The sequence below is a fragment of the Abramis brama genome (genome assembly GCF_963993115.1).
Source record: "Abramis brama genome assembly, chromosome: 2".
Classification (NCBI taxonomy): domain Eukaryota; kingdom Metazoa; phylum Chordata; class Actinopteri; order Cypriniformes; family Leuciscidae; genus Abramis; species Abramis brama.
In genome coordinates this window covers 41,113,114-41,141,073 of record NC_139964.1, presented here as the reverse complement: position 1 = coordinate 41,141,073, position 27,960 = coordinate 41,113,114, and the positions used below count along the sequence as shown (strand labels likewise).

General features: G+C 41.3%; 1 protein-coding gene across 1 annotated transcript; it reads left to right on the top strand.

Annotated features, from left to right (window-relative positions):
• Window positions 1–23,962: 23,962 nt before the first annotated feature.
• LOC311078007 (general transcription factor II-I repeat domain-containing protein 2-like) lies at window positions 23,963–26,020 on the top strand (the record flags this gene model as incomplete). Its single annotated transcript, XM_084106653.1, has 2 exons — window positions 23,963–25,205; window positions 25,950–26,020. The coding sequence occupies 2 exons, from the start codon at window positions 23,963–23,965 to the stop codon at window positions 26,018–26,020; spliced, it is 1,314 nt and encodes a 437-aa protein (XP_083962779.1).
• Between the last annotated feature and the right edge of the window lie 1,940 nt (window positions 26,021–27,960).

The window sequence follows — 27,960 nt, the reverse complement described above, 5'->3', positions numbered from 1 at the left end:
TGAAACCTTGATCGGAGTCTGGATCAGAGAATTCACGGATCAAAGCTTGCCGTAATTGTTGGAAGTCCGTTTTGACAGTCTGAGGTTGACAGTCTAGGAAGCTACGAACATCACTGCTAGCCGTTATTCTTAACAGATACAAATTGTCCCAAGCTGTCACGTTAGCGACAGTTTGCATGTGAAAGTCAATGTCTCTTAAATAAGAGTGAATGTCATAATCTTCTGCAGAATCTGGGTTGAACATAGGAATGTTTCGGCTAGCTTGTCAAGTTCTCGGGGGGCCGTGCCGTGGTAAGTGGCATGGGTTTTCTGGAAGGGTCCTCCCCCTTTTGCTGCTGACAGGTGTTCTTGAAAGCTGGCTGGTGATGTCTTGAGCCGTGGGCTTACATCCCCCTTTTCAGCTCTGGTTTCTTGGCTGAAAGGGTTGGGGTGGCTGGCCGGGAGAAACTCTGTGATGTGTGTTTCTCCGTTCCAGCCACTCTGCAGTCTGTAAGAATGTCTCAGTTCTGCATGAACAGTGTCAAGTTCATCTTGGAGCTCGTCTCTCTGCAGAGTAAGCTCGCCGATTTTAGCTCGGGCCGTTTGCAAATGTTTCTCGCAGGCCCTGGCTTTTGCTTCTGCTTCTTTTAGTTCAGTCTCAGCTCTCTCTAGGAGAGCGTCACTTTGTTGGAGTTTTTCGTCGAGTTCTTTTCTGGTTTCTCTCTCCAACTGTTCTCTTTGGTCTGTGTCGAGGCGCAGATCTTGCAGGGCATTTCGAAGTCTTTCTACTTCTTTCTGTAGCTCTGGATCTGTGGCGTCCTCTTTCTCGCGCTGGTACTGGGTTTCGAGGAGGAGCTGATCAAGGCGACTTTGGGTTCGGGCCTGGTCCTTCCGGGCCTCCTCCGCTTGAAGCTTAAGCGTTATGGCTTGCTGCTCCAGGTCGATGTTGCGCCGTTCGCTGAGCCTCGCCTGGGCGACGGCGTTGTGGGTGACGCTGCTGACGATCCTGGTATCTTTGTAGTTGTAGCTTCGGGTAGGATCGTGTGTTATCAGTTCGTCTAGCTCGGTGTCCAGTTGCGTTTGGCTCAGATGCTGCAGGTCACTGGCGTCCTTGGCTAAGTGCTCCCGATAGACCGCGGGACTGGATGCACGGGACATATTGGCTTCGCTGTAGGCAAGAGAAACACAGCACACACACAAAGAGACCAATGCAAGTTCGTTCTAAGGTTAATGAGCTATACTCATACGGGCTATGCCGTTTATGAGAATTTTGGGCTAACTGATGCACAGTTAGACAGTTAGCAGAGCCAATTGACTTGGGTCGAAGGATCCGAACTAGAGATTTAACAGGCAGTAGCCTCGCGGGTCAAGTGATGACACCGGCTGTTTGGTTTGTCGCTCTATTATTTAGCTTCCTTGGTGGCTCTCGTAGGTTACTTGTCTCTAGGTGAAAATGAAAGAAACAAATCACAACCGAACAAAGGATAGAAAAGACTGAGGTAAAACAAAACACTAGTGATGACTAGGTCTGAAATTAAATAAACAGAATAGTAACACAGTACGTGTTCAAGAGGATAAAGAGACCTAAGCTATTACCACTGCTAGGGTTTAGGATAGGGCCAACAGGTGAGTGGGGCTATCGGGGTAGAAAACCTAGGAAGATGGTGTGGCTTAGAGAAGAGATGGGCCAACACTTAAAATATCCGGGAGATATCTAGTGTTCTGTGGCTTATAGTAAGTGGAATGGGTTTTACTAAATTTAGTTTACCTGCGGTGAATTGAGGTCATTCAGGTGGAAACCAGTGGCTCGGTCAACCTCTCCGACGGTTCTCCAACACTTGACCGCAGTGCTCTCGGGCAACCTCGTCTCTTGGTACCACGGTGTGCCCACTCAAACCACTTGCGACTTTAAACACAAAGTGGCAACGCCAAGGTGTCAATCATCAGACGGCACGGAAAGATTGAGTTTTCCTCGGAACTCTCCTTTCGGAGTGGTCCTTTCAGCAGACCCCAGTTCGAGTGATTGTCTCAAAATTGCCTTGTGTGTCGCTGACGTTGACTTAACCTTTTGGCGGGCCAAATTGCTGATGTCGGGGTGGCGTGCCACAACCGGAGGTACGAGATTCGGAAGAGTCCGAGACACACGGCCAGTGCCAGGTAGCGTCGGACAGATGACCTCGCTCGCGGAAACCAACCCGAGATGACTGCAACTCACCACAGTGCTCTAGTGAATGCCACCTATAAATACACAAAGGATAAACAAATGAAACTTAAAGTGAATTAAGGCTAGTTTGTTTAAACCAAATGGATTAGTTATTTATGTGGCAATAAGAGTCAAAGGTTTTACTAAATAATAATAAACAAAAGGAGATTATGATAATGTTACTTATCAAAATGACCTAACCCAAGAGAGAGAAGGAAAAAGTAGAAATAAAATAGAATAAAAACAAAAATTGAAAATAAAAATGAAAATGAAATGACAGGAGGTACCCAGGAGAAGAGGGAGGCCGCAGTAGTGGGTTTTCACCACAAAGGGGCGTACCCCCTCTCTGTGCTTAACCTGGCACACAGAGAACTTAATTCAAATCAAAAATTCAAAACTTGTTTAAATTAAAATTTAAAATAAGCATGTAAGGAAATGTGAGAATCAGAATGATATCTTATAATAATCCAGATACAATAAAGTATCAGTCCTATTTATAAAAATAATCAGGAGAGAAATACGATAAAAGAGTGAAAGGAGGAAAATAGTGATGCCGACTTAGTATCCACAAGGCCACACGATGGTGCTGTTTCCTCCAAGTGGATATCAGTGGCTGAATAGACAACTCAATTTAAATTTAAAATTCAAACGTTTAAATCAAATTTAAATGAACATGTAAAGAAAATGTAAAAGGAGAACTGGTAACAGTGCCATAACTATAAAATAAATCAAAATAGAAAAGTGGAAATAAACAATTCCTGACAGGATTTGAAGAGAGAGAAAAGAGAGCTGAGTGAACCGACCTAGCGGGAGGCGGCCACTAGGTGCCGTTGTTTCCTCTAAGGGAATGGCTGGGATTTAATCTAAGTTTTAATTCAAATCTAGTTTGAACCAAACTCAGAGTAAATGTATCAGTCAAAGGCAGGAAAATTGTGTAACACAAAATAATATTTGCACGAGCAAAGCTGTAAATGCGAATAGTTATTTAGAGTTTAAACATTAATTCACAGGGAAATGAATTCAGCCGTAAAGAGAGCGTTATCTGATAACTGGCCACGAGATGGCGTAATTGTGCTCATGCAGGCTGACGTCAGTGGGAGTGGTGCTGACGTCGGATGACTCGGTGGGGCGCGTAATTTGAGAACTGCCACACACTTAAAGGACGCCCTCTGGCGTTTAGTCAATGGAATTACACACAATTTTCATGTGATTCAAAGCTAAGAGCTTTCAGCTCGCGTCACGCGCTCGTCGCGCTGATTTTCTGCAACAATCACAAATAGAAAAACACTTTAGATCTCAGCGGATCTCTCTGTGTCAGTTAACTGCACAGAAGGGTGTCTGCAGGATTCTTTTCGCTGCAAAAACACACAAATGTAAACAACAGGAATTTTACGTCTGTCGTTATAAATTTAGATTTTCCTTAAATCTAACAAAACTCCAATTTACAAATCTATCATCAAACCTGTGTTGTTTATATGATTTTTGATTTGCGTAGGTTCACAGTGAGTAGCTAAGTCACTGAGTAACCCACAGGAGAAATCGTCTTAGCTGGACATTATTGGACTAACCATAACTTCAACTAGCGATAATTTATTCAGGCCTTACTTATACTGCTGAGGGGGGGAAACTCGCCCCGATCAGACTTATGTCTCGCACTAGAAAGAGATTCCTTCGTCTTAATAGGCGGTTTATTAATATCAACATACACAGCAAAGAGTTTTGTTTCGTCTTTACAGGCACAGGTTCATATGGACTGCAGTCTACTCACATTTAACAGTGTTAAAATTTGTCATATTTTAGCAACTTGTTAAAAATGTAACGTTGCTGACTTCGGCTTTTTGCCTTGGTCAGTTAGAAGTGAGTTCGCGTTTGCGACTTATCTCACAAATTCATAATTTCATAATGCGCAAAAATTATTAATAACCATATAAACAGATTGAAACTGAATATTGCCCATAACAAAGTTTGAAATGTCCCGCATTCGTTCCACCAAACTGTAGCAACAATGGGTTGTACATTAATATTAATATTAGCTCAAATGATCTATAGGGAATTTTAATAATTAATCATGAATATGATTAATATTTTGTATGTTACAGTTAAATTAATTTTTCGCAGCTGAACTAGATTGATATATGAACGATTACCATAACGGGTTATGGTTCGTCATTAATCCATCAAATAGTCTTATTTCAGCTCGAAGTTATGGGATAACTTTAATGGAATTAATTTAGTTATCAAACAATCTGTTTGTCCCGCAAACATTGAACGTAAGATTAACTTAATTCTCACGGAAAATTATCCTTCTTACAAACACGAGAAAGAGTATCTTTTCCAGGCCTTGAAAAGACACCTTTCTATGTTTGTAAAATTAGCTTACTTAAATCGTACCAAGATAAAGCATATAGCTAAGATCGAACATTTCAGGGACTAAGTAACATGGGCAATTAAAACAGAGTCAGTCAAGGACATATGGAATTTAATAATTAGACTAATACTACATCGAAACTACGAGTATACACAGAGTAAATACATATTTACAACAGAAACATACGGATGAAAACATTACAAGACCAAACGGACAACAGATGAGAGAGGGAGAGGATGAAAGGGAGAAAGTGAAACTAAAGTTCAGGATGAGAGAGATCACCGAGATGATCTCTCTATCCAAAATCACAGGCAATGTAACCTTTTGAGAGACAGCAAGGAATCAAATCACATTAAAAGTTCAATAAACTTATCTTGCAAAATGGTTCTCTTTGTTGCTGAAGAACGCAGAGTTCATGCGTGTGTCCTAAGACCAGCGTGCGTGTGTTTCTTTAAGAAAGCAGGGCTCGCGCTCTCGTGTCTTCTGGTGAGCGCGGTAGCGGGGTTTTCGAAAGAGTCTTTCTCTTTGAGTTGAAGTTGTCTGCTGCGTTTGCTTCGTGGAGTCCGAAGACGAAAATAAAGAAAAGACTTAAAGAAAATTGAAAACGCTCCCAAAGGGAGCCATAAGGTCTTCTCGCTGACGAGGCGGGTTCGTGAAAATGCAGGAACAAAACAAGACGAAAGGAAATACAGAACAGAACTCTCAGCGGAACGCAGAGTGTAACCGCTTTTCTAGGGCACAGGAATTTCACTCCTCCCTGGGCTTGAGCCAATTGGAATGCGAAATTCCAGGCGGGAGAAAAGTTCTTTGTCTCACTATGAGTTTGATTTGCATGTTTTATGGCAGTCTTAGGATCATGCCATTTCTACGTTAAACAATTATAACTGCAGTAAAATGCATTTTATCATAATTTGGTATCCATATCTTTCCTACGGGTATATGGAGGTTTAATTCAAGACCAAATTTGGTATGTCTAAAAGCTACGGCCTAGAAGTACCTTCTTACTCTGTAAGATAAGTATTAAAAGTTCGATTAACAAACTGGGAATAAGACTAACCTAAAATGTGATGTGCATTTACAAGTGGGAATGAAAATTGGACTTTTAAAAAGACCACATGACATATACCTATGAATTCGCAACAGTGTGCACCTCTGAAACATTATTCCTTTAAGGTTTACAAGAATACAAAAACATATCACAGAGAAGAACAATCGTGGAAAAGAGAAATTACATTCAGGTTTGCATATTTCTTCAATGGTTATACATATAAAATAATGTAGGATTTAAGTAGGGTTAAAGATTAACACTAACTCTGCTCTTCTCCTAAAATCTCTGTTGCTGGACATTCCATTAGGCAATAAAACACAGTTCAACACAGGGGGGAAGGGATTGCCAGAGAATGTTAGTGAACCTTCTCTAACTAAAACACTATTGATTAAAGAATACATTTCAAAACCACACCTCTAGAAAATCATAATTATATGATCAAACAAATTAATAAAACATGCATACAGGAAGGTCAAACCCAAATCTGAGTTACATACATTAAAACTATATTTCTATAGGAGGATGTTTGTGTGTGTGTGTGTGTGTGTAGAAAGTTTTAAGTTTCGTTATCTCTCTGTGGTCCAGAGAGGGGAAAGGGGGTTTGGAATTCAGAACTATTCAAAGGTAAGGGAATGTGTTGACTTTTTATCCTCCAAGGTGCAATTTATGTCGTAAAAGTCCATTTGTTGCAGACTAACTGGAGCCAACACAACTGATTTACCTTCGGGGGTTCAGAGTGGGACAGCAAGAAGGAATGTGCGTTTGTGTTCTGATTCAATGAGCCATGATTCATAGCCAATGTGGCTACACACTTAAATGTTTATAAAGATATATGGCTCATAAATGTGTGATAAGTATTCACTGAGTTTTGTTTCAGTTTATAGACGTGCTCAAGAAAAAAAGTTCACCGTGACGGAGAGGCAGAAAGCACACCCTGTTTATTTTCTTTATTTTACAAAAGCACAATGTTTTGATTTGATTGTAAGTGGACACATATAAAATTAGACATCTCACAGATCTTTTTTCTGTATGACCATAAATGACGGAGTAATTTAAGTTTATTGTGCTACAATGTGAAGAAAATCCAGCAAAACGTGCCCGCACGTTTGTCGACCTCAGAGGGTTAAAGCGCACCCAGACCAAACGTTGTCAACTTTTGATATGTTGAAGCAAGTTGATCACAGGCACGCTGGAAATATGGCAGGGTGACGCAACGTCTCGTTCCCTCTTCAGGGAACCGAGGTTACAGGGAACTCGCATTGTGTCGAGATGACGCTATGGGAATGTCTATACCAACGCCATCATAGTGACCAGTGCCTGTCTTGTGTGAAATCGGGTGAGCACAACAAAGACAGAATCACCTGGGACCCAGGAGTGAAGCCCAAAACTAGGTAGTAAACCCGACGAGTGTGTGCGGAAAGGAACAGCCCGCCGCATCACACACCTCTTGTAGGGATACCCCTAATACAAGGCTACAAAGCCACCATACTCCTCCTACTCCAACGCACCATGGAGGAAACTGGTCTGTTTCCTGTGCAGGGAGCTCTAGAGTGATTGTGGCCTCAACAACCTCAGTTGAGAGACCTGAGTCTATGAGTTGGGCCCACTCAGAGGCAAAACCCACACTTCCATAACTCTGTTCTACAGAACTCCCAAGAGTTGAACAATCAGGGAAACCATGTACAGATGCAGTACAGCCACGTCTGCAACTCCATATGAGCTCCACCACCTCGGGGTGAATTCTCCCTTCCCTGGGCCTCAGCCCCTATCTCGACAGGATGTCTGCTCCCTGAATCTGATGCCCAGGGATGTAGAGCCTGAGCCATCATCACCAGGTGATTAAGTGCCAGGTGAGATGGACCATCCATGATCGCTCCCCAGCTCATGATGGAAGCATCCGTTGTAAGCGTTAATCGATGACAAGAAGCCCCCTACACGGGACCCTGGGACAGGAACCACGGTTTGTTCCACATAACCAGGGCATGTAAGCATCACCGCCTAACCCTGATCATGCGGTAACGCCCACATGAAACAATCAGCGCAAACAAGACACACATATACACAGACACAAGACATGAGTGAGACAATGGATCTAACAACTGTGACAGTACCCTCCCCCTAGGAACGCCTCCTGGCGTTCCCAGACGAACCTACCTGTCGATTGTAATCATCGATAAGGGAGTGATCCAGGATGTCCCTGGCAGCTACCCAACTTCTCTCCTCCGGACCGTAACCCTCCCAGTCCACCAAATACTGGAATCCACGTCCCCTCCGTCTCAAGTCCAGAATACGATTTACCGAATATGTAGGTTCCCCATCTACGAGTCGCGGCGGTGGGGGAACCGGGGCCAGCGGATTAATGTGAGAATAAAACACGGGCTTGATCTTTGACACGTGAAAGGCGGGATGAATTCTCCTGTACGCCGGAGGAAGTTTGAGTCGGACTGTCACCGGACTAATAATTTTGGTGACAGGGAATGGGCTGTAAGAATTGAGAAATTAGGAGATGCCGGACAGTCTGGTTGAAGAGCGACCAGACCCTGAGAGAACAAAGGACCTCTCTGGAAATTAACATTTGAACTAGTCCTCGTGCACTATCGAGACGAAAGTCTCACTTCCGAGTCATCCTAATCTACATCTCTTTCCCCCTTCTCTCACCCCCTCTCTCTCATGCTCAGATCATCTGAATTCACCCAAGAAAATGTATAGTTTAATGTGAATGTTTATCACAGAGTATTTTTCATGTTTGGTATCATTTAAAATGTCTCTGTGCGACTGGTACAAATATCTCATTTCCAAATAAGTAAAACAAAAGGTAATAAGGTTTTTAAGAGTTTATGGATAACTGGCACACAAGGAGGGGTTGGCCTCTAGACAAATGGTCTCCCTACACCCAAAGGTGTAACCACTGAATGCAAATTTCCATTGTTAAAAGATGTTTCCAAGTGAAAGAGTTCCTGACCATATAATGAAATGCAGCAGGGGATTCGGGGCCTTTCTGTATCTCAGATTAGCCCGTGAGGCTGAGAGTGAGACCTCTCAGCCTCATGTATTTCTTAATGTTGGGTTGCATATCTTCTCTTTATTCCAGAGCATTTGATGTTTTGTATTGATTATCTTTGAATTGATTATGAAATTGGCATTATACATTTACCTGACATAATAAATTGTTACATTTTATTATTCTAACTGACTTTGACATTATTTTCATTAAAGAGTTAAAAGGAATAGTCAAACATTCGCTCACAATCAATGATCCAAAGATAACATTAAAACCTTTTCATTTATGGAGTCAGATGAAATAACGAGAGAATACATATTCAAATGTATTGCATTTAATCAAAAAATACTTTGCCTCGAGAAAAGACAGTAACACGTTAAGACCTTCCGCGCTGGTCGGAAGCCTCCATTGGGCCGATCGAGTGCGAGCTTACAGGGCCAATAAATTTGGGAGCTAACTTGTTGGAAACGGAACAGAGCGGAATGTTCTTGGTAGAAAGCCACACTTTTTGACCCACGACGTATACGGGAGGCCTTGACCGGTGGCGATCGGCCTTAGCCTTAGTGCGCGCCCCCACCTGGAGCACAGTCTCATGGGCTCTGGTCCATGTGCGGTGGCACCTCTGGACGAAGGCGTGAGCGGAGGGGACCGCGACCTCGGATTCCAGACTCGGAAAAATTGGTGGCTGGTACCCTAAACTACACTTAAACGGAGAGAGGCCCGTGGATGACACTGGTAACGAGTTATGTGCGTACTCAACCATAGACAGTTGTTGGCTCCAGGATGAAGGATTCTTGGATACCAAACATCGCAACATTCTCTCCAAATCTTGGTTGGCTCGCTCGGTCTGACCATTGATCTGGGGATGATATCCCGAAGACAGGCTGACTGTAGCTCCTAATAACCTACAAAACTCTTGCCAGAATTTGGACACAAATTGGGAACCCCTGTAGGAAACCACGTCCATCGGGAGGCCATGTAACCGAAAGACGTGATCAATTACAGTCACCGCTGTCTCCTTGGCTGAGGGTAATTTGGGCAAGGGAATGAAATGTGCCGCCTGCGAGAACCGGTCCACTACAGTTAAAACAACCGTTATGCCATTAGAGGGCGGGAGGGCGGTGACAAAATCTAGCGCTATGTGGGACCAGGGTCTCGAAGGGACAGAAAGTGGTTGGAGTAACCCATCAGGAGGTCGGTTAGACGTCTTACCAATGGCACAAACTGAGCAAGCCAAAACAAAACTGTGAATATTGCGAGCCATTAATGGCCATCAGAATCGTTGCTTTACTAAACAGCTGGTGCGGTTTACTCCTGGATGACAAGCCACGTTGGAGCAATGACCCCATCCAATAACCTCGGACCGTAACCCCTCCAGAACAAACAATCGACTCGGTGGGAAACCGGGCGGAGGCGTTACCCCTTCTAAGGCTGTCTTGACCTTCGATTCGACCTCCCATGTGAGTGTGGAGATAACTACCTTCTTGGGCAAAATGCACTCAGGAGTAACCAGGCGTTCGGATGGATCAAAAATACGAGATAAGGAATCGGGTTTGATGTTTTTGGACCCCGGGCGGTACGAAAGAGAGTCTTTTAGCAGATCTAATATATTCAAGGTTCTTATGAACGGTCCAAACGATAAAAGGTTCGGCAGGTGATAAACGATAGGAAAAAAACACGCAAGGATGCATCTTGTCATCTGAGGAAGCGCGTTGGGAGAGAACTGCACCTACCCCCACCTCTGACGCGTTGAACTCCACCACGAACTGACGTGTGGGATCAGGGTCGACTAAGATGGGAGCCGAAACGAAGCGGCTCTTAAGGTTGGTGAATACAGCCATCGGCTGTAACGGACCACCTGAACATCGTTCTGGGGGAGGTCAAGGCGGTCAGAGGTGCGGCTAGTTGGCTGAAGTTGCGAATGAAGGACTAGTTTAAAAAAAGATCCGAGTTATGAATGTGGACCACAGGATTTAAGAACTACAGACATTTGTATTTTGGTATGTCATTTTCAGAAAATTCTCAAAAATAGGGGCACTGGTTATATATATATATATATAGCAGAACCAGCTATATATATTTATGTGTGTGTGTGTGTATATATATATATAGGTATATTTGACCTTGTGACCTGCAATATCATCAGTATTGGTTACCTCAGGATCCCCCTCAAACTCCAACCATCCTGATTATTACACATTTACATATCTGTTGATTCCATTTTTTTGTGTGCAGCAAAAACACAAAGTTACTGGCAATATTGTGTCTGAAATACAAGTGCCTACTGAATCACAGCCCAATACGCAGCTTGAGTGATATTTTTTCATTATAATAACATGTCATTAGAAAGTACTGTAATTTTCTTTTTTAGGATCTATTAATGATTATAAGAAGATTGTAGATCTTCACAGAACATTTAAGACTTATACAGTATTATTATAGCTCAAGAAATTGGGTTTCTAATGTTTTTTGGGGGTTTTTTAACAGACGATTATATGCAAGGTTTGTGTACACGTATCCAATGCTTAACTATAATAACATGTCATTTGAAAGTACTGTAATGTCATAGTGTTTTATGATCTATTCAGATTTGTAAGAAATAGATCTTCTACAATCTGCTTGTAGATCTTCACAGAACATTTATATGCAGTATTATTACAGCTCAAGAAATGGAGTTTCGAATACTTTTTAAAAGATGTGCGTGTGCGTGTACATATCCAAGAAGAAAAAAGCAACTTCAATTTATTTTCTATTCTTAGCACTCTCTCATTGGCTCTCTTATTCTATGTTTTAATCTCTCTTGTCTCTCATAATGATTACAACCAGAATTGCTAATTGTTTAATAGGCCCAATCTGCATGACTTCAAAGTGGGAATTTTTGCATAATTTTCCCCTATAAATTCAGAGTTGTATTGTCATGCTTAAAGCCACTAGATGACAAGCCTGCAACCTTTAGCCAAAAAAGCGTAACGGCTAATACTAACGTCAGTACGCAGTGAAGGAGAGCAGAGGCTGTTTTTAATGAATGGATGTCGATGGAAAGGAGGCTTCACTACACTGAATAAACCGCTTTTGTGAGGAAACATCTTATAATTTAAGTAATCGACAGCCTGTATGCTAAACTTCAACATGTTTTACGCTAAACAATAACAAAATTGACTAATTATATCATAATGTCTAACAAAGTTAAATTATACTTCAAATTTTCACAAATCAAATCAATAAACACAAAAGAAAAAACAAAGTTGACTAATTATGACCGCCGCTAGCGTAGCTAGCGAAAGCGGTCATATAGGGATTGTCAAAGTTTTTTTTTTTTTTTTTTTTCGTCAATCTACTGAATTTTCCGTCAACGATACCAGGGACACCGAAACACCGGGGAACATGAAATTTGGTGGGCATGTAGCCCCACTAGACTTTTACGGAAAATTTTCGTTTGGTCCCCGGGGGCCACTCCCCCCCCGCGCTGGGCCCCCCCAAACTCAAAAAATGCAGTTTTTCCTAAATAACTACCTGAACCGTGGCACCGAGGATGAAGAAATTTGCAAAGTATGTTGGTCTTAAGGGCCCACATCAACCTAGCCCATAATCGATTGTCAAAGTTTTTTAGTTTTTTTTTCCCGTCAATCTACTGAATTTTCCGTCAACGATACCAGGGACACTGAAACACCGGGGAACATGAAATTTGGTGGGCATGTAGCCCCACTAGACTTTTACGGAAAAATTTCGTTTGGTCCCCGGGGGCCACTCCCCCCCCGCGCTGGGCCCCCCCAAACCCAAAAAATGCAGTTTTTCCTAAATAACTACTTGAACCGTGGCACCGAGGATGAATAAATTTTTATGGTATGTTGGTCTTAAGGGCCCACATCAACCTAGCCCATAATCACTCATTTGTGATTTGCGCCCCTCCCATAAAAAATGAAAATGCAATATTATTCTGCTTTAATCGCCCCTATCTTCAGTGGAGATGTTCAGAACTGCACCATATTTCATGTGTATGATTAACTTGACATCCTCTGGGGGTATGCTAAGTTTCGTAGAATTTCATCCATGGGGGGGTATAAAATAAATTCATTTATGTGCACATATAGTGACTGTACACTCATCGGCCTGTAGATGGTGCTGTTGAGCGAAGGGTTGCTGGTTTAGGATGATACTGTCACACACACACATGCAGGAATACAAACAAACGCAAGCATGCACACACACTGACACACACCCATACACACACATACAAATCCACATGCACAGACACACACACACAAACACACACTATTCTGTCCCTCTATGTTCTATAGTATTGTATTAGTTCGCTGGTGCATTTCTTTATTTTCCCACTTGGGGTCAGTATCTCCTTTAGTGTTTCTTTTGGGTTCTTCTTCATGGATTATAACGCGTGTTCTTCTCGGCGCTCTGTTGTGATGTGCTGACGCAGCAGGAAAAAAGTTTGTTACACGCGGTGTGAGAAAATGTCCGGAGGTCAGGTGTTGACATTCCTCACTCTTCTCAGTCCCCTTATATATTTGGGAAGCTTGGACATGCCATAATCTGTAAGTTATTAGTGGCCAATTTTGTATTTCTAAATGTTTAGATACTTTTCTGGTACTTAATAGGTTATTTTAACTCTCTCAAACAAAAAGGTTGTTTGTGATCGAAGTCAAGCTAATGTTGCTAGCTTTTGTTTAGTATGTGGTTGTACAATATCTTATAAGTCAATGTGAACACAGCTTTTACTGAACTTAGGTCGTCAGGTTGTACATAGTACAGGTTGTTAAAAGTAAAACAGTAGCTTTTGTTTTACTGTGGAGCTTTGATTTAAGGCTTGCTGAGTTCATGCTCTACTAAATCTAACTAAAGAGGAAAGAGTCGACCTGTTATATTTTTACAGATATTTTGAACAGTATTTTGAACTACTTGTGAATCTGTGCACTGAAACTGCAATTAACTGCAGTATATTCCCCAACCACATGGTGGCAAACTGAATCATTTGAAGATGTATGCTGAGTCCCAATTCGCCTACTTATACTACGACCTAAAAGAATGTACTTTTTTTGTGAGGAAAAAGTACATACTTTTGAGTGTGTAGCAAAAGAGTATGCACGTTCTGGGACATACTTCGATGACGTCATGCAACGTGAACTTGAACGTGGTTGCCTGGTTACGCACACACACCTCGACTGTTAACAAAACATTTTACATTTCATTCATTCTTGTCCAATATCATTTTATTTACTATTCCCATCTTTTTTTCCACAATACATTTACAATTTGAGGAGTGAAGCAGGGCGTCGTCGTAGATCAACCAGACGCAGGTCATGAGGCGGCTGGTTCTGACGTTCATGTGCAAATGTGTGTACTGTGTAACGAAAGCTACTTATTTTCTGAGCTAAAATATTTAAAGTTTAAAGTGTAACTATTGTTTAACGTATTTTATACTTAATCTTATACTTATGTATAATACTTAAAAATACCCCGATGAAAATGAACCATGCTTTTACTATAGTAAAAGTGTATTAACCATGTTTCTTTGGTTGGACTGATAAAGTTAATATTTGTACAGCCACAGTATTACTACAAATAAGTCAGACAGAAACATCAAAATAAATACATAAAAAAGACACTTGAATGACACTGTATTAGAGCCTTTTTATTTATTGTTTTGTAGCCTGCAATGAGGCGCTCAGTATCTTCATCGGACCCTACAAGATAAACGGTACTTTTTTGGCACAACATAAAACCATTAATATTACGAGACAATAAAATATAACTTTTATTAGGGTTAAACTGAATTCTTACACTTAAAAACTGAGGGCGCATCTCCGCTGCTGCATCCGACTGCCAGGTTTACATCGTTTACACATCACCAGCACCATCACCGCAAAGCTCCTCCCTCCCGCACGCGATGGGTTGTGGGCAATATTAGCCGTTAGAGCACTTCGAATTCTAACCGGAAATAGTAGACCATCCGGGTATCTTTGGAACACTCATTTCAACATACTACGATTTGGGACGTACTAATTCTAGTTTTGCATACTATTTAGGACGGATAGTATGCGAATTGGGACTTGAGCAGTAATGTTGTGATTCTTATATCTTGAACTCTGATCACTTCAAGTATTTAAATTCACAGCAATGAGTCTTGGTTTGTTAAATAATGTATTTTATTGAAATTTGCTTGTATGTTCACAGTTTTACAATCAAAAGAGAGGTCTTCAGTAAAGACACTAAGAAGAAAACTGTGTCCTGTTATTCCTGGAACCACCTTCTCTTACTGTTTAGCTCGCTGCATAGGCTGAGTAGCCATACACTCAACCGAGGGCAGAAGACACACGCGCACACACATGTACACACACACAGACACACACATGTACACACACACAGACACACACATGCACAAACACACACACATACACACACACACACAGACAGACATGCACATACTACTACTTTTTTTAGGTATATACATAAACACGCAATACAGCCAAATTACTCCACGTCATTTATTTTTGTGGAAAGCCAGTGCAGGCCTGAGCGGCAGTCATATTTTGTACCGCCATGCGGTACATCTAGTTATATCATGATCTCCAACAAAATACAAAAAGCAACAAAATAACAGTTACTATGAAGTTACACATTCACCAACACATGAGACCATGATCCATATACTTACACAATATATATATATACACTCGTTGAACGAACACCCAATACACTCAAACAACTCGCATCAACTTATAAGTTCATTCACACAACAAAAAATGTACCATACAAACCCCACAAACATACAGTCTTCCAGTTGAAACAGTGCGGGGGTGGCCAAACGGCCACACGGATTAATACTCAGCTACAATCGGCTTTCAGGTTTTACCAGTTATGATAAGACTTGAATTGTAATGACTATTATAACTGCATGTATGCATTTGATATGACGCTGATATTATGCACTTTATTGAATAAAGACAAAATTATTAATTTAATTATAAATATTGTGTTCCCTTTCGAGGGAACTCAAACTGCATCGATAAGACACTTTGGGGAACGCTCCCCCAGCCTCTGAAGCATGAATGAAACTAAGCCAATCGTGATTTGTGTTGCGTCATGACGTAACGTGTAACGGCATACACAAAAGTTACAAAGGGACGCCGGCACATAACAGCGTTAGCTTTCTGTTTCAGCAAGCGCTGTCTGTCATGTGTGTCATATTCGTGCCAATATAAATATATATATATATATATATATTATTTTTTTATCATGGCGAGTCAGCAATACTAATACAATACTAAATACTAGCGCTTCCTGCCTTTCACATGGCCAGCTGATATTTAATTTGTCCACGGCTTAAGAAACAACCACAACCAGCTCCCCATATGAGGGTCATGGAGAGGCGAGTCATCTCCGTAATCCCCCATCACCGGGGTTTGCCATTATTTCCAGATTTACACAACGAGTTGTGTAATTCATGGGCAAAGCCACACTCTTCTCGTAAGGCCAATCCCTCTGTATTAGACTACAGAAGTCTACAAAGTCTAAGAAGTCTACCCCCAGTGGGCAGCCGCAGACATCCAACAGCTCCTCCGCCTACAGACAGGCACAAAAGGAAAGCGTTGCCTCTAGAGCCCCCCCTCAAGAAGCATGAGGGCATAGACGGTGCTCTCAACCGAAGCCTCAACAAAAGCAGGGCGACCTGAGGGCCGTCCTGGAGGCGAAAAAGGCTTCGGGAAGAGATCCTAACAAATGTAGGATCTCTTTGGGCTGCCCCACCCGTGGCGGAGCGATCGAGGTCACATCTAGCCCCTCTGGAGTTGGATGCCATGGTGCAGACGTGGCCGAGGCTGCGTCTTTATTCATTTCCCCCGATCGCTCTGCTCCTGGGAGTTCTAGAAAGGGTCCGTCGCGATGGGGTCAGTCTACTGTTAGTAGCCCCGTTGTGGCCGGGGTATGGTTCTCAGACATAATATCCATGGGAGATTCCCATCAGGAGGGACCTGCTGACACAGGCAGAGGGCTTAATATTTCACCCTTGGCCAGAGCTATGGAAACTGTGGCTCTGGCCCCTGAGGGGGTACAGTAACGAGAGGCTGGCCTGTCAGTAATAGAGACCATTCTCAGCTCTAGAGCTCCCTCCACAAGGAAATTGTACGGCCTGAAGTGGAATGTTTTCACCGTTTGGTGTAGAGAGTGTGAGGTTGACCCAGTTAACTGCCCGGTGGCTTCAGTACCGGAGTTCCTCCAAGATCACTTCTCGGCTGCCATTGTGGCTTTCCACGCTCCTCTGGGTGATGGGCCTCTGGGGAGATATCAGCTGGTCGTACGTTTCCTACATGGGGCTTGGAGGATGAGACTTGCGTCCGTTACAGGGTTCCCACATGGGACCTAGCATGGTAGCTTTTTTACTAGCCATTACTTCTCTGAGGAGAGTAGGAGATCTTCAAGCGCTCTCAATATCTCATGGGTGCCTGGAGTTTGCTCCAGGCGACATTAAGGCTATCTTGCATCCCAGGCCGGGCTATGTGCCTAAAGTCCAAGAAGGGGCTTCCCGCATCCAAACAGACCATATGTAACTGGATAGTTCAGGCTATATCTATGGCCTATCAGGTGCGCAGTTTGCCTAATTGGATTCAACACAATCCCCCCCCCCCCCCCCCCCAAAAAAAAACAACAACATACAATCAGGTACAAACAATTAGCTTTTACTATTAATACTTTTCACACATTACAAAGAATAAATAACTGAATTTATGATTAATAAACATATTTTGAACCACTATTTTTAAGTCTCCCTCTCCTCAACATGGATGGGACACTTTCCATTATATATTTATAACAATAATATCTTGGTCTAAACCTAAAGTAATCTTGAAAAACTATATAGCATTTGAAAGCTCTAGCTTTCATATTTGGTGACTAATTTTCAAAAGAAATGACAGAGCAATAGAAAAACAGTGATAGATTCTTCATTTGTGATGTGGTGCCAAACCATAACACAGACTCTTTCCGTATGTTTTTTTTAAATGCGTTTTAGATATTGAATTCAAACCAAATATTAACATTACTGCCCAACTCTGAGTAGAATGTCTACTTCATAAATATTTTGAAAAGTATGGAAAATATGGTTCAGATCACTAAAACAATATATGTAAATCAAAGAGTCCTTATATGGTCTGGATGTCATCTAGTGGAAAAGTTTGGTACTGCACACCAAAAAAAAAAAATCTCACTGAAAATTATTTTTTGAGATATCAACCTAAAATTTGTCACAGAACTTGTTCAGGGGCCGTATTCACAAAGAATTTTAAGGCTAAAAGTAGCTCCTAACTGGCGAATTTAGGAGCAATTCCTAAAAATAATGGGCGTGTCACTCCTAACTTTAGGACTCATAATTTTTTTCAATAAGAGTAATTCACAAAGCATTTTAGCCCTAAAAGTAGCACCTTAGTCTGGGACAGCTTAAAAGAAGTCAAGAGGACTCCTAACTCACTAAGACCTATTCACAAAGGATCTTAAAATGGCCGTGCGACGCAGTGTGTTGGAGACACTCAATGACACGGAGTTATTACAAAGATACCGCCTTAACCGTGAGGGAATACTGATTGTTGTGGATCTTGTGAGAGATGCAATAACAGCGCCAACTAATCGCAACAACCCAATCAGTGCCGAATTGAAATGTTTGACAATACTTCGCTATCTGGCAACGGGGAAAATGCAATTGTGTAATGCCGACGATCTATCGATATCCCAGCCATCGGTAAGCAGATCCATCCACCAAACCATCAATGCACTCTGTAGACCCCATATTATTCGACAGTTCATAAGTTTTCCTTTGGACATTCGCCAACTCCAAAGAAACAAAGCCAGCTTTATGGATATTGCCGGTGTGCCCGGAGTGGTCAGTGCTATAGACGGGACACATATTAAACTAATTGCACCACGTCAGGATGAGGACGTGTTTGTGAATAGAAAGAAAACCCACTCCATCAATACCCAGATTGTGTTCGATGCAAACTTCACAATTCTCGATGTTGTTGCAAAGTGGCCCGGATCCACTCATGACTCGAGGATATTGATGGAGAGTGGTCTGAGGCAACTATTTGAGAGACGTCATGTGCCAGCTGGATGTCACTTGGTGGGGGACAGTGGCTATCCCTGTAAGTCGTGGCTCCTTACACCTTACCTCCGTCCACAAGTGGGACCACAGTTAAATTACAATAGGTAAGTGCACATGTTGGCTATATTATTTAGGTGCCATAATTCAAAAGCATGACCACAATGTCAAAGCTTATTACAAATTATAGCGGTGGCTCTTGGTGTTGTTGGTTAAATCAATAATGTTTACTGTTCCTTGGTGTATGTTTCAGATCACACAAGAAGACACGCAGTGTGGTGGAAAGGGGGATTGGACAGCTAAAGCGATGTTTCCACGTTTTACATAGTGAAATCCGCCTTAGTCCAGAGAAGACGAGTAAAGTGATCACTGTGTGTGCGCTTCTTCACAACCTGTGCCGGCAAAGGAACATACCACAGACAGGAGATGGTGATGAGTTTGACGATGATGATGATGATGACAATGAACACAACCAATTTGTTGATGAAGTGGAACAATGTGGACTGGCATTCAGGGATCACTTTGTCCATACACACTTTGGGTAAATAATCACATATGCACAAATGAGTAAAGACACATTTTTGCTCAATTTAAGTGTGTTTATTCCCTTTGCATTTTTGCAATCTTTAGAGTGTAATATTCAGACTTTAATTGTATTAGCCTCTCTTTTGCATCAAGGACCCTTTTCTGCATTTCCATTTTCATCTTCTTTTCTTCCAGGGGTGATGGCCTTGCACCAGCAGCAGGACTGAGGGGAGAGGCAGGTGATGGGATTGTGGAAGAGGAAGCTGGAAGAGGAAGAGGTGCAGTAAGAGGAAGAGGTGCTGGAAGAGGAAGAGGTGCATTAAGAGTCAGGGGTGGAAGATGCGCAGGAAGAGGAAGATGACTTGCACCTGAAGGACCTGGGTTTCCATTTGGCCTGTACCATAAATTGTAGCCTGTTAAAACATCTTATAATTTGTGAACACAGTTTTTTTGTGTGGGTGGGTGGTTTGCACATAATGATATTGTATGTCCTTCATTAAATATCACCAAAAATGTACAAGTATTGCAATCATTGCATAAACATAGCCTACCCCTCTATTTCCATTAGCAGCTGCATTGCCGGATCAGTTGCACCCTCAAGGCCCGTTATGCTGGTGTCTGACCCAATGACACTATACACCACCGATGCAATGTGGCTCAGTGGCTTAGGTGCTGATCCTCCTCCTTAACACATACATGGAAAGTTTCACCAACTCAAAAGCATTGCCTACATAACACTTAAAAGCACACTTTAATGTAAGCATATTGTTTATGACATTTGTTTCATAATTCATTACATTCATGACAAGCAGGAAGTTTTTAGAATTACATGAAACAATAATGATATTATATATTTAATATTATAGGCCTACCTGTTGCCATGCTTGCCTGTTTAAAGGCTGCAATCTCAGCCCTCGACTGCGATTGTAGCGCATACCACCGCCTCTCGCAGTCCGCGACACAAGCGGGAATGCTGCATTGATCTGCAAACAAATCCTCTCCCATGTCTCACACTTAGTTTTGCTTGATATCCCAGTGCCGAATTTCCCTTTTATTATGTTTTTTTTTTCCAGCACCAACTGGGCCAGCAGCAGTAACTGATCCTGCGTCCAGTTGGGCTTTCTTTTCCGTTTTGGCGAGTTCATAATCCACCGTCATTCAACTATTACATTACTTCAATAGGAGCAACATTTCCTTACTTTAAGTAGTCTATTTAGGCTAATAGGATGTAAATTAACCAAGCAAGTGTTAATGCAAGTGTCGTTTTTCATTATTAAGCTGCGTTCACACCAAACGCGAATATGCGTCTAAATCCTGCCGCGTATATCCATTGCTTTCAGCCCCGCAGCCTTGGGTGCTCCCCGTATCTGTAAATAGAATTTTTTTGGCAACAAACTGTTGGATATTGGATCGACGCGCATAAAATCGACGCGCATAAAAACAAAAGTTTGAAGCGAAATTTATGCGCGTCAGAGGCAAAATCCAGAGGCGAAAGTTTCGAAACCCGTTGGCGGCCATCTTTTTTAGATGTTTATCGAGCATTAGCATTAGCATTAATCGAGAGAGTCACCGCTCGTATATGCTCTGGAGAGCAGAAACAGCTGCGTAGGGGACATCGTCGATGTACTCGGGTCCACCAGACCCTCCGGAGAGATTCAGGAGTTTCACAATTTGCTCCAGGAGCTAGGTTTAGTGGACCTAACGGTGAGGACGCTGACGAGGACAGCGTAGGCCGTATAAGGCCTCGGCCTCAAGTGGTCGCTGCCTGACGAGCCCGCGCTGTACAGTCCGGCGCGAGGTTCACCCTCGCCCACACCCACCTAATCTGTCATTTATTTTTGTTTTGATAATAAATGGAGCCAGCCTCCAAAAGTGAAACCTGTCCTGTGATTTTTTTTTTTTTTTTTTTTTTTTTTTTTTTATACACTAAATTGTGATTGTTGTCTTTACATTATATTAATAATGTTTCATATAATCTAGAATAGATATGGAATAAATAGCATTCAATACAAAATGAGTATTTCTCACATATTGAAATCGAGTTTTATGTTTTTATTTGCTTTATTGTGCATTTTAGTCATATTACAAAATAATTTATTGAGGCCAAACATAAAATAACATTATAAACTGTCACTTCACCACGTGACAGCAGCAAGCAGGCTCCTGATTGGTTAACGCGGCGCGAATTGACGCAGAAGTTTCGATTTTTCAACTCGGGCGGCAGACGCGAATTCGCGTCAAACGCGTGAATGCACAAATAGCACTAATAAAATCATTCGCGCATAATGCGCCAGACGCTCAATTCGCACCATTCGCGCAAACTAGACGCGCGAATGAGGCGAATTCGCATCTACCGCGCCGTGCTAAACGCCTCATTCGCGCCGCAAGACCTCCAGACGCACGTAAACGCGTCTTACCATTGACTTAACATTGAAATCACTCGCGCCAGACGCATATTCACGTTTGGTGTGAACGCAGCATTATGGTGTGTTCACACCAAACGCGAAGTGTATATTCGCATCGCGTTACTCGCTCTAGATTACTCGCGGGGTGTTTTTCTTGTTTTTCGCCGTCACTCGCGAATAAAAACATCCCGCGAAAAGGAGTGTGTCATCATCATCAACAACAACAATTTCTTTCTGCCATAATTTTTCCGTCATGTCTGAAATAAATGATATTGCTGCTCTGTACTTGTTGTGGAAGTCCCAAATAAGGAGGAAAGCCAAACGCCGACGTGTCTGGGTTCACAGCACCATCCAGAGGCGCACTCAACTCGGTGAATTTCACCGTCTTCACGCGAATTTTCCGCTCGAGTTGAAATTTTTCAACTTGCGCGGAAGACGCGATTGGGGCGATTATCGAGCTTTCGCGGCAAACGCGTCGCCCAATTCGCGTCATTCGCGCCGCCCGGCGCGAATTCGCGTCTATTCGCGTCTTTGCATTGACTTTGTATGTAATCTACTCGCGCAAATAATTAAATTTGCGCTTGGTGTGAACACACCATAAGGCAAGTGGCGGTTTTCATTATGGTATTAGGCTACCTTGATTTAATTTAATTGAATTCACAACTTTTTTTTCTTTTTTTTCTATTTCTCTGCCTTTTTAGAATTACACTTCACTGGGGCCTGCACAAACATGTCATTATATATGCATTTCGATGACATTACTATTATTATTTTGTGTAGGACACAGACATATTTAGATGTCGTAATTCCATGATTTGGTCCGTCTGTGTTATGTTCCGCATGATGGCCCTGTCATCTAACAACCAATCACCGTGATCATTGCGAGGAAGCTCGTGCAGGAGAATTGACGTCATCCATAGCAACGAAGACTCACTCTTAGTTTAGGAGTTGTCATTTTTCCTTACTAAGAGTAGGTCTGAAAGGCGTTGTGAATAACTTTTAAGAGAAAACTCCTAGCTAAAATATTTTAGTGCAATTTAGGAGTACTCCTAGTGGTAAGATAAAATTCTTTGTGAATACGGCCCCAGATATTTAGCTTTGATTTTCTTGAAGTTTTAGACTTGAACATGTTTTGTAAAACATATGTTTTATATGTAATATAAAATATATATATTAAATAAATTTGACATTTTCTTAAACTTAAACCTCTACAACTTTTTTTTACTTCTAAAGTAATCTGTTAAGTGTACCCTTGAGGGTTCTTCTGGGTCTTTTTGACTCTCAAATGACTTTTGATGTTCATGTCATGTATTTGTACTCAATATGTAATATAACTGTTCATATCTGTTCTGTTACAGTTAGTAACTGAAGTGTAGATTACATTTGTACAATTATATGAAAAAAATAAGATAAACTATATAAGAAAAACTATATAACTAATAAGAAATACATGATAAACTCTAAAAACTCCAACTTTTCTCTTTGTAACATCTTTTCAGGTTTGTTTCTAATCATAATGTAACATTATTGAAAAAAAAAAAATCAGTACAAAAAATGCTAAACTTTGACAAAAAGTAATTTTTGTTATAATTGTGATTTCATAATATTTAGATATGAATCCAACTGGAAAAAAACTTGTGAAAAGATGTCTTTCAGTTAGTCAAATAGCATAGTTGAGCTCTATAGCCATCTAGTGGCTAAAATTATAATTGTTTACTTTTAAAACTGCATTTTCCAAAAGATGGGCCAAAATTTTACAGCAAACCATGTCAAATTATCCATGTTATCCCCATAAATTAAATTTAGAAATGTGGGTCTTTTATAAAGTGGATTTTACATAAAAAGCTGTTTTTGTATAAAAACCTATTTAAAAAACAAACAAACATTTTTTACATTTATTTATATAAATTTAAAATATATCATAAATCCTCCAAAAAACTATTTTGTTGACTGGGGTCTCTGGAGACCCCAAGATTATGAGTGTATACCCCTATACCAGGGGTGTCCAAACTACGGCCCGCAGGCCGCAGTCCAGTTTTTATTGGCCCGCAGCAAATTCTGAAAATATAATTGAATATGGCCCACACAAGAAGCTTGAGCTCAACTCTGTTGCACTTCTCAGTTTCAACACTAGATGGAGCCAGCCACGGAAACGGTGCTTCCCAACCGTTACTGCTACTAAACAAAATTAAGCAAAGAAAAACTTTTACCGCGAGTCACCAGAAATGGCAGCACCCAAGAAACGAAAAAAAGCAAGTGAGTTCAGAAGTGAGCAAACCGTTCTCAGACGGTGGTTTCATAAAGCAGTGCCTCATCAAAGTCACAGAAATAATGTGCCCGGAGAAAGTGCAGGATTTCAACAACGTGAGCTTATCCAGAAATACAGTGGTGCGGAGAATCAAGGACTTGTCAGCTAACATGAAACTTCAGCTGAGAGACAAAGCTTGTGCTTTTGATTTTTACTCGATAGCATGCGATGAGAGCACAGATGCTACAGACACCACGCAGCTGTTAATTTTTTTGCGGGGAGTAGATGATAATTTTTGCTGTACGGAGGAGCTGCTTGATATGATGAGCCTAAAAGGCACAACGACGGGTAGAGAGATTTTTGAAGCTGTGTCAGAGGCAGTTGAAAAGATGGGGCTTAAATGGGACAAGCTCTGTGGAGTAACAACGGATGGAGCTCCGGCCATGACGGGCGATCACAAAGGAATGGCATCGATGGTGTGCGCCAAGGTAAAAGAGAGCGGAGGTGAGGCTGTTAGGATGCACTGTATAATCCACCAAGAAGCACTGTGTGCCAAGACTGTCCAGCTGGGCGATGTGATGAACACAGCTAGAGGACTGTACCACAGAGAATTTCAAGCTTTCCTTTCTGATGTGGATGCTGAATATGGGGATGTACTCTACCACTCTGAGGTGCGCTGGCTGAGTCGCGGCTATGTGCTGCAGCGGTTTTATTCGCTAAGATCAGAAATCGATCAGTTTATGAAAGAGAAGGGCCGACCTCTTCATGAACTGAGTGACCCTCTGTGGCTGGCCGACCTGGCATTTTTAGTTGATCTTACTCATCATCTGAATACACTGAACAAGAACCTACAAGGGAAAGAACAGCTGGTGCCACACCTGTATGCGCACATGAAAGCCTTCTGTGTAAAGTTCCGCCTGTTTGAGACACAACTACGAAGCTTTAATGGTGCACACTTCCCTGCGCTGTCTGAAATCAAGTCTGCTTTTCCAAAGGCCAACCTTTCTGCTAAAAAGGAGAAATATGTGTCTGTTATTGCATCTCTCGTGACAGAATTCAACCAGCGTTTCCAAGATTTTTCTGTCATTGAAAAACAAATCAAGCTGTTCTCGAACCCCTTCCTGGCGGATGCAGAAGAAGTGGAAGAGAGTCTGCAGTTAGAACTGATTGAAATGCAATGTGATGATTCTCTGAAGAGTCAACATCAGCTTCTCTCCCTCCCTGACTTCTGTCAGAGTTTGGATAGTGCCAAGTTTCCTCTGATGAGACGCCACGCAAAAAGAATGACGAGCCTGTTCGGCTCAACATACACTGTAAAAATAAAAGGTGCCTGGAGGAACCTTTTGGGGTTCTTCACTTTGCCACACCGGCGGAACCGTCTGTAGATCCTCTAGGCACCCTTTAAAAAGGGGCAGTTCTCTGAGGAACCACACAAGTTTCCCGAGGAACTCTTATATAAGGCACTGTGTGGAACCACTTTGGGTGCCTCCAGGAACCAAATTTAATTTTTTTTAAATATTTAATTTCATGTTGTTACTATGGTTACCTTTGACTTCTATTATAATAAACAAATTGAACCAAATACAAAATAAGAATTGTTTATTAAATTTTTAATATTCATTTTTATACATACACTTCCATGCACATGGGAAAAAAAGCTAACTATAGATTAATATCAATGAATACACAAAAAAATAGTATAATACATAAGCAACATGAATAATCAACCATGTATATACAATAGGCTATACAAGAAAAGACATCTCAACAAAATGCATGGAAACACATATGTTCCACGAAATAAATCAATGTAAAAAAATTACATTTTCATTAATTAAAAATGTCCATCTTTACTTAACTTTAAAACATTTGTGTTTCAATCCGATGGTAAGTCTGACATCACTGTTTCCAAGTCCAAAAGCTCTATCCGATGCCAAAAACAAACAAACAGTGCTAATATACACTCATTGTGCTGTAATATTCCTGAAAATTATGATCCTAACCTTTATCTCTATACCGAAATCTTAGATGGTTAGTTATTCAGCTATTTTGAATCATAAAATGTTGAAGTCTGGGATGACGTGAGACTGGAGACTGAAATGTACACTGTGGCTTTTGGAAAGCTTAAATGTGTGACTTGAATCAACAGTGTTCATAAATGGTTGTTGAGTATTCTCATGAAACAAGATAGAGGAAGTAGAAGTAGAGGCTTCGACCCGGAAACAGTATTCCTTATGTCACAACAAGCAGAAAACATTTTCCATTATAACAGAGTTAAGGTGCAGTAAAATTATCTGTTGTTCTGTGAATGTTCGCTGGTGAATTCAGTCATTTCAATAAGAATTTACATGGTCAGCAATTTCGTTTGTGGTCAAAAATGTCACTATGGGACCAAGTTGGTGTGAGGTACTTAAAGAGTTAGAAAAGTGAAGAGGTGCCGCAGCTTCGATTTCCGTGCGTTTTTCCTCTGTTCTGGTGGATGGTCCAGGCACTTCAGTGATTTTCAGGTCTACAGGAGGATTTTTATTCTTGTTCAAACTTGTATTTCAGCTTACCGAGATCCCTGCAAAGTACAAAATTTACTGTTAGTAAGGTTATTAAAGTGATAGTTGTGAAATTTAAATAATTTCCTCAGCCTTGTGACGTTCCAAACCTGTTTGACTTTCTGTCTGTGGAACCCAAAAGCAGATCTCAGGCATAATGCAACCCCAGTCACCGATCGCTTACCGATCACTGCATGAAACAAGCAGAAAAAATTTGTGTAAATCATTCAGGAAACCATTCTTATGTACACTTGTCTAGTTCAATTCAATGCAACAATTTATGTAAAAATGGTTAAGCTCCAAAAATGTCCCAGAAAAGATCCTAAAAATAATCAATGAGTTCACAACTCATGTGTTATGGGTTGTGTTGTAAGTCTTCTGAAGCCATAATAGCTTTTTCCTTTTTTTTTTTTTTTTTGAAGTTGAAGTTATAATTCAGAATTAAAATGTCTTATATTCAAATGCAAATGATAAAGATATAAGAAAAAAATGCATAGCATTATTTGTGAACCAAACCTAATATTATTTTTCTGAGTAACATGAATGAGATTTGAGAGCATGAGGGAAGATTTTCAGAGAATAACTGATTAAAAAAACACTAGTACACAGTCAAACAATACAATTTCACACAGAGAAAGTTCATAGTAATAAAGTACTTGCATGTGGTGCAGGCAGGGCCGTCCATAAGGGGGGATAAAGGGGAACGTTTTCTGGGGCCCAGCCGCTAGAGGGGGCCCATGCAGTCCAGCTATAATTATGTTCATCCTAAATATAAGCAAAAGTTACCATATTTTATTTTGAACCAAAATAGCACCATTAATTGTTGAAAGTGAGGAAAAAAATGCATTTTATTTAATGTTGCTTGAGTAAAATGTAGCCTGTGTCATAATGAAACACCCCTTTCCTGAAAATGGTCTGAGCTATTTTTTGTTGTACTTAATATCGCGAGTGGGCGCGGGCGCCGTGAGCGCCGTGAGCGCTGAGCGAGCAGCAGGTACGAGTAGTGAGTTGTCGTCGAAAAAGATGGATAAAGCAAAAAAGCTGGCGGGGGCTAAACATAGAAAAAGAAAGAGGGAAAAGGAGATGGCATGTCAATTGATGAGACAGTAGCTAAATAAGTGGATGAAAGGAAACAGGTAGGATTTAAAGTGTGACGTCCAGGCATGTAGATCCATCTGGCCATCGGGACTACCGGGAGATTCCCAGTGGGCAACCCCCCTACCCTCCTAGAGGTACAGAGGTCCACTCACCACAGCTTTACCAAAAATCCTGTAAAAAACACTGGTATTGCTATGGCAATGCAGTTTATATATTTATTTATTTATTTATTTGTTTCATCACTGTGGAGTATAGTTCAATTGTATTAATAAATGACATTTTTTTACTTATTTCATCTATTAACTCTCACTCGTTCCTACTCACTCATTACATGGCACACTTATTTATTTATTTATTTGTTGTTGTTTTTTTTTTTTTTGTCACTCAGTGACAGCAAAATTGTTGCTGCATACCCTTCTGACACTGGGTAGTTGCGCCCC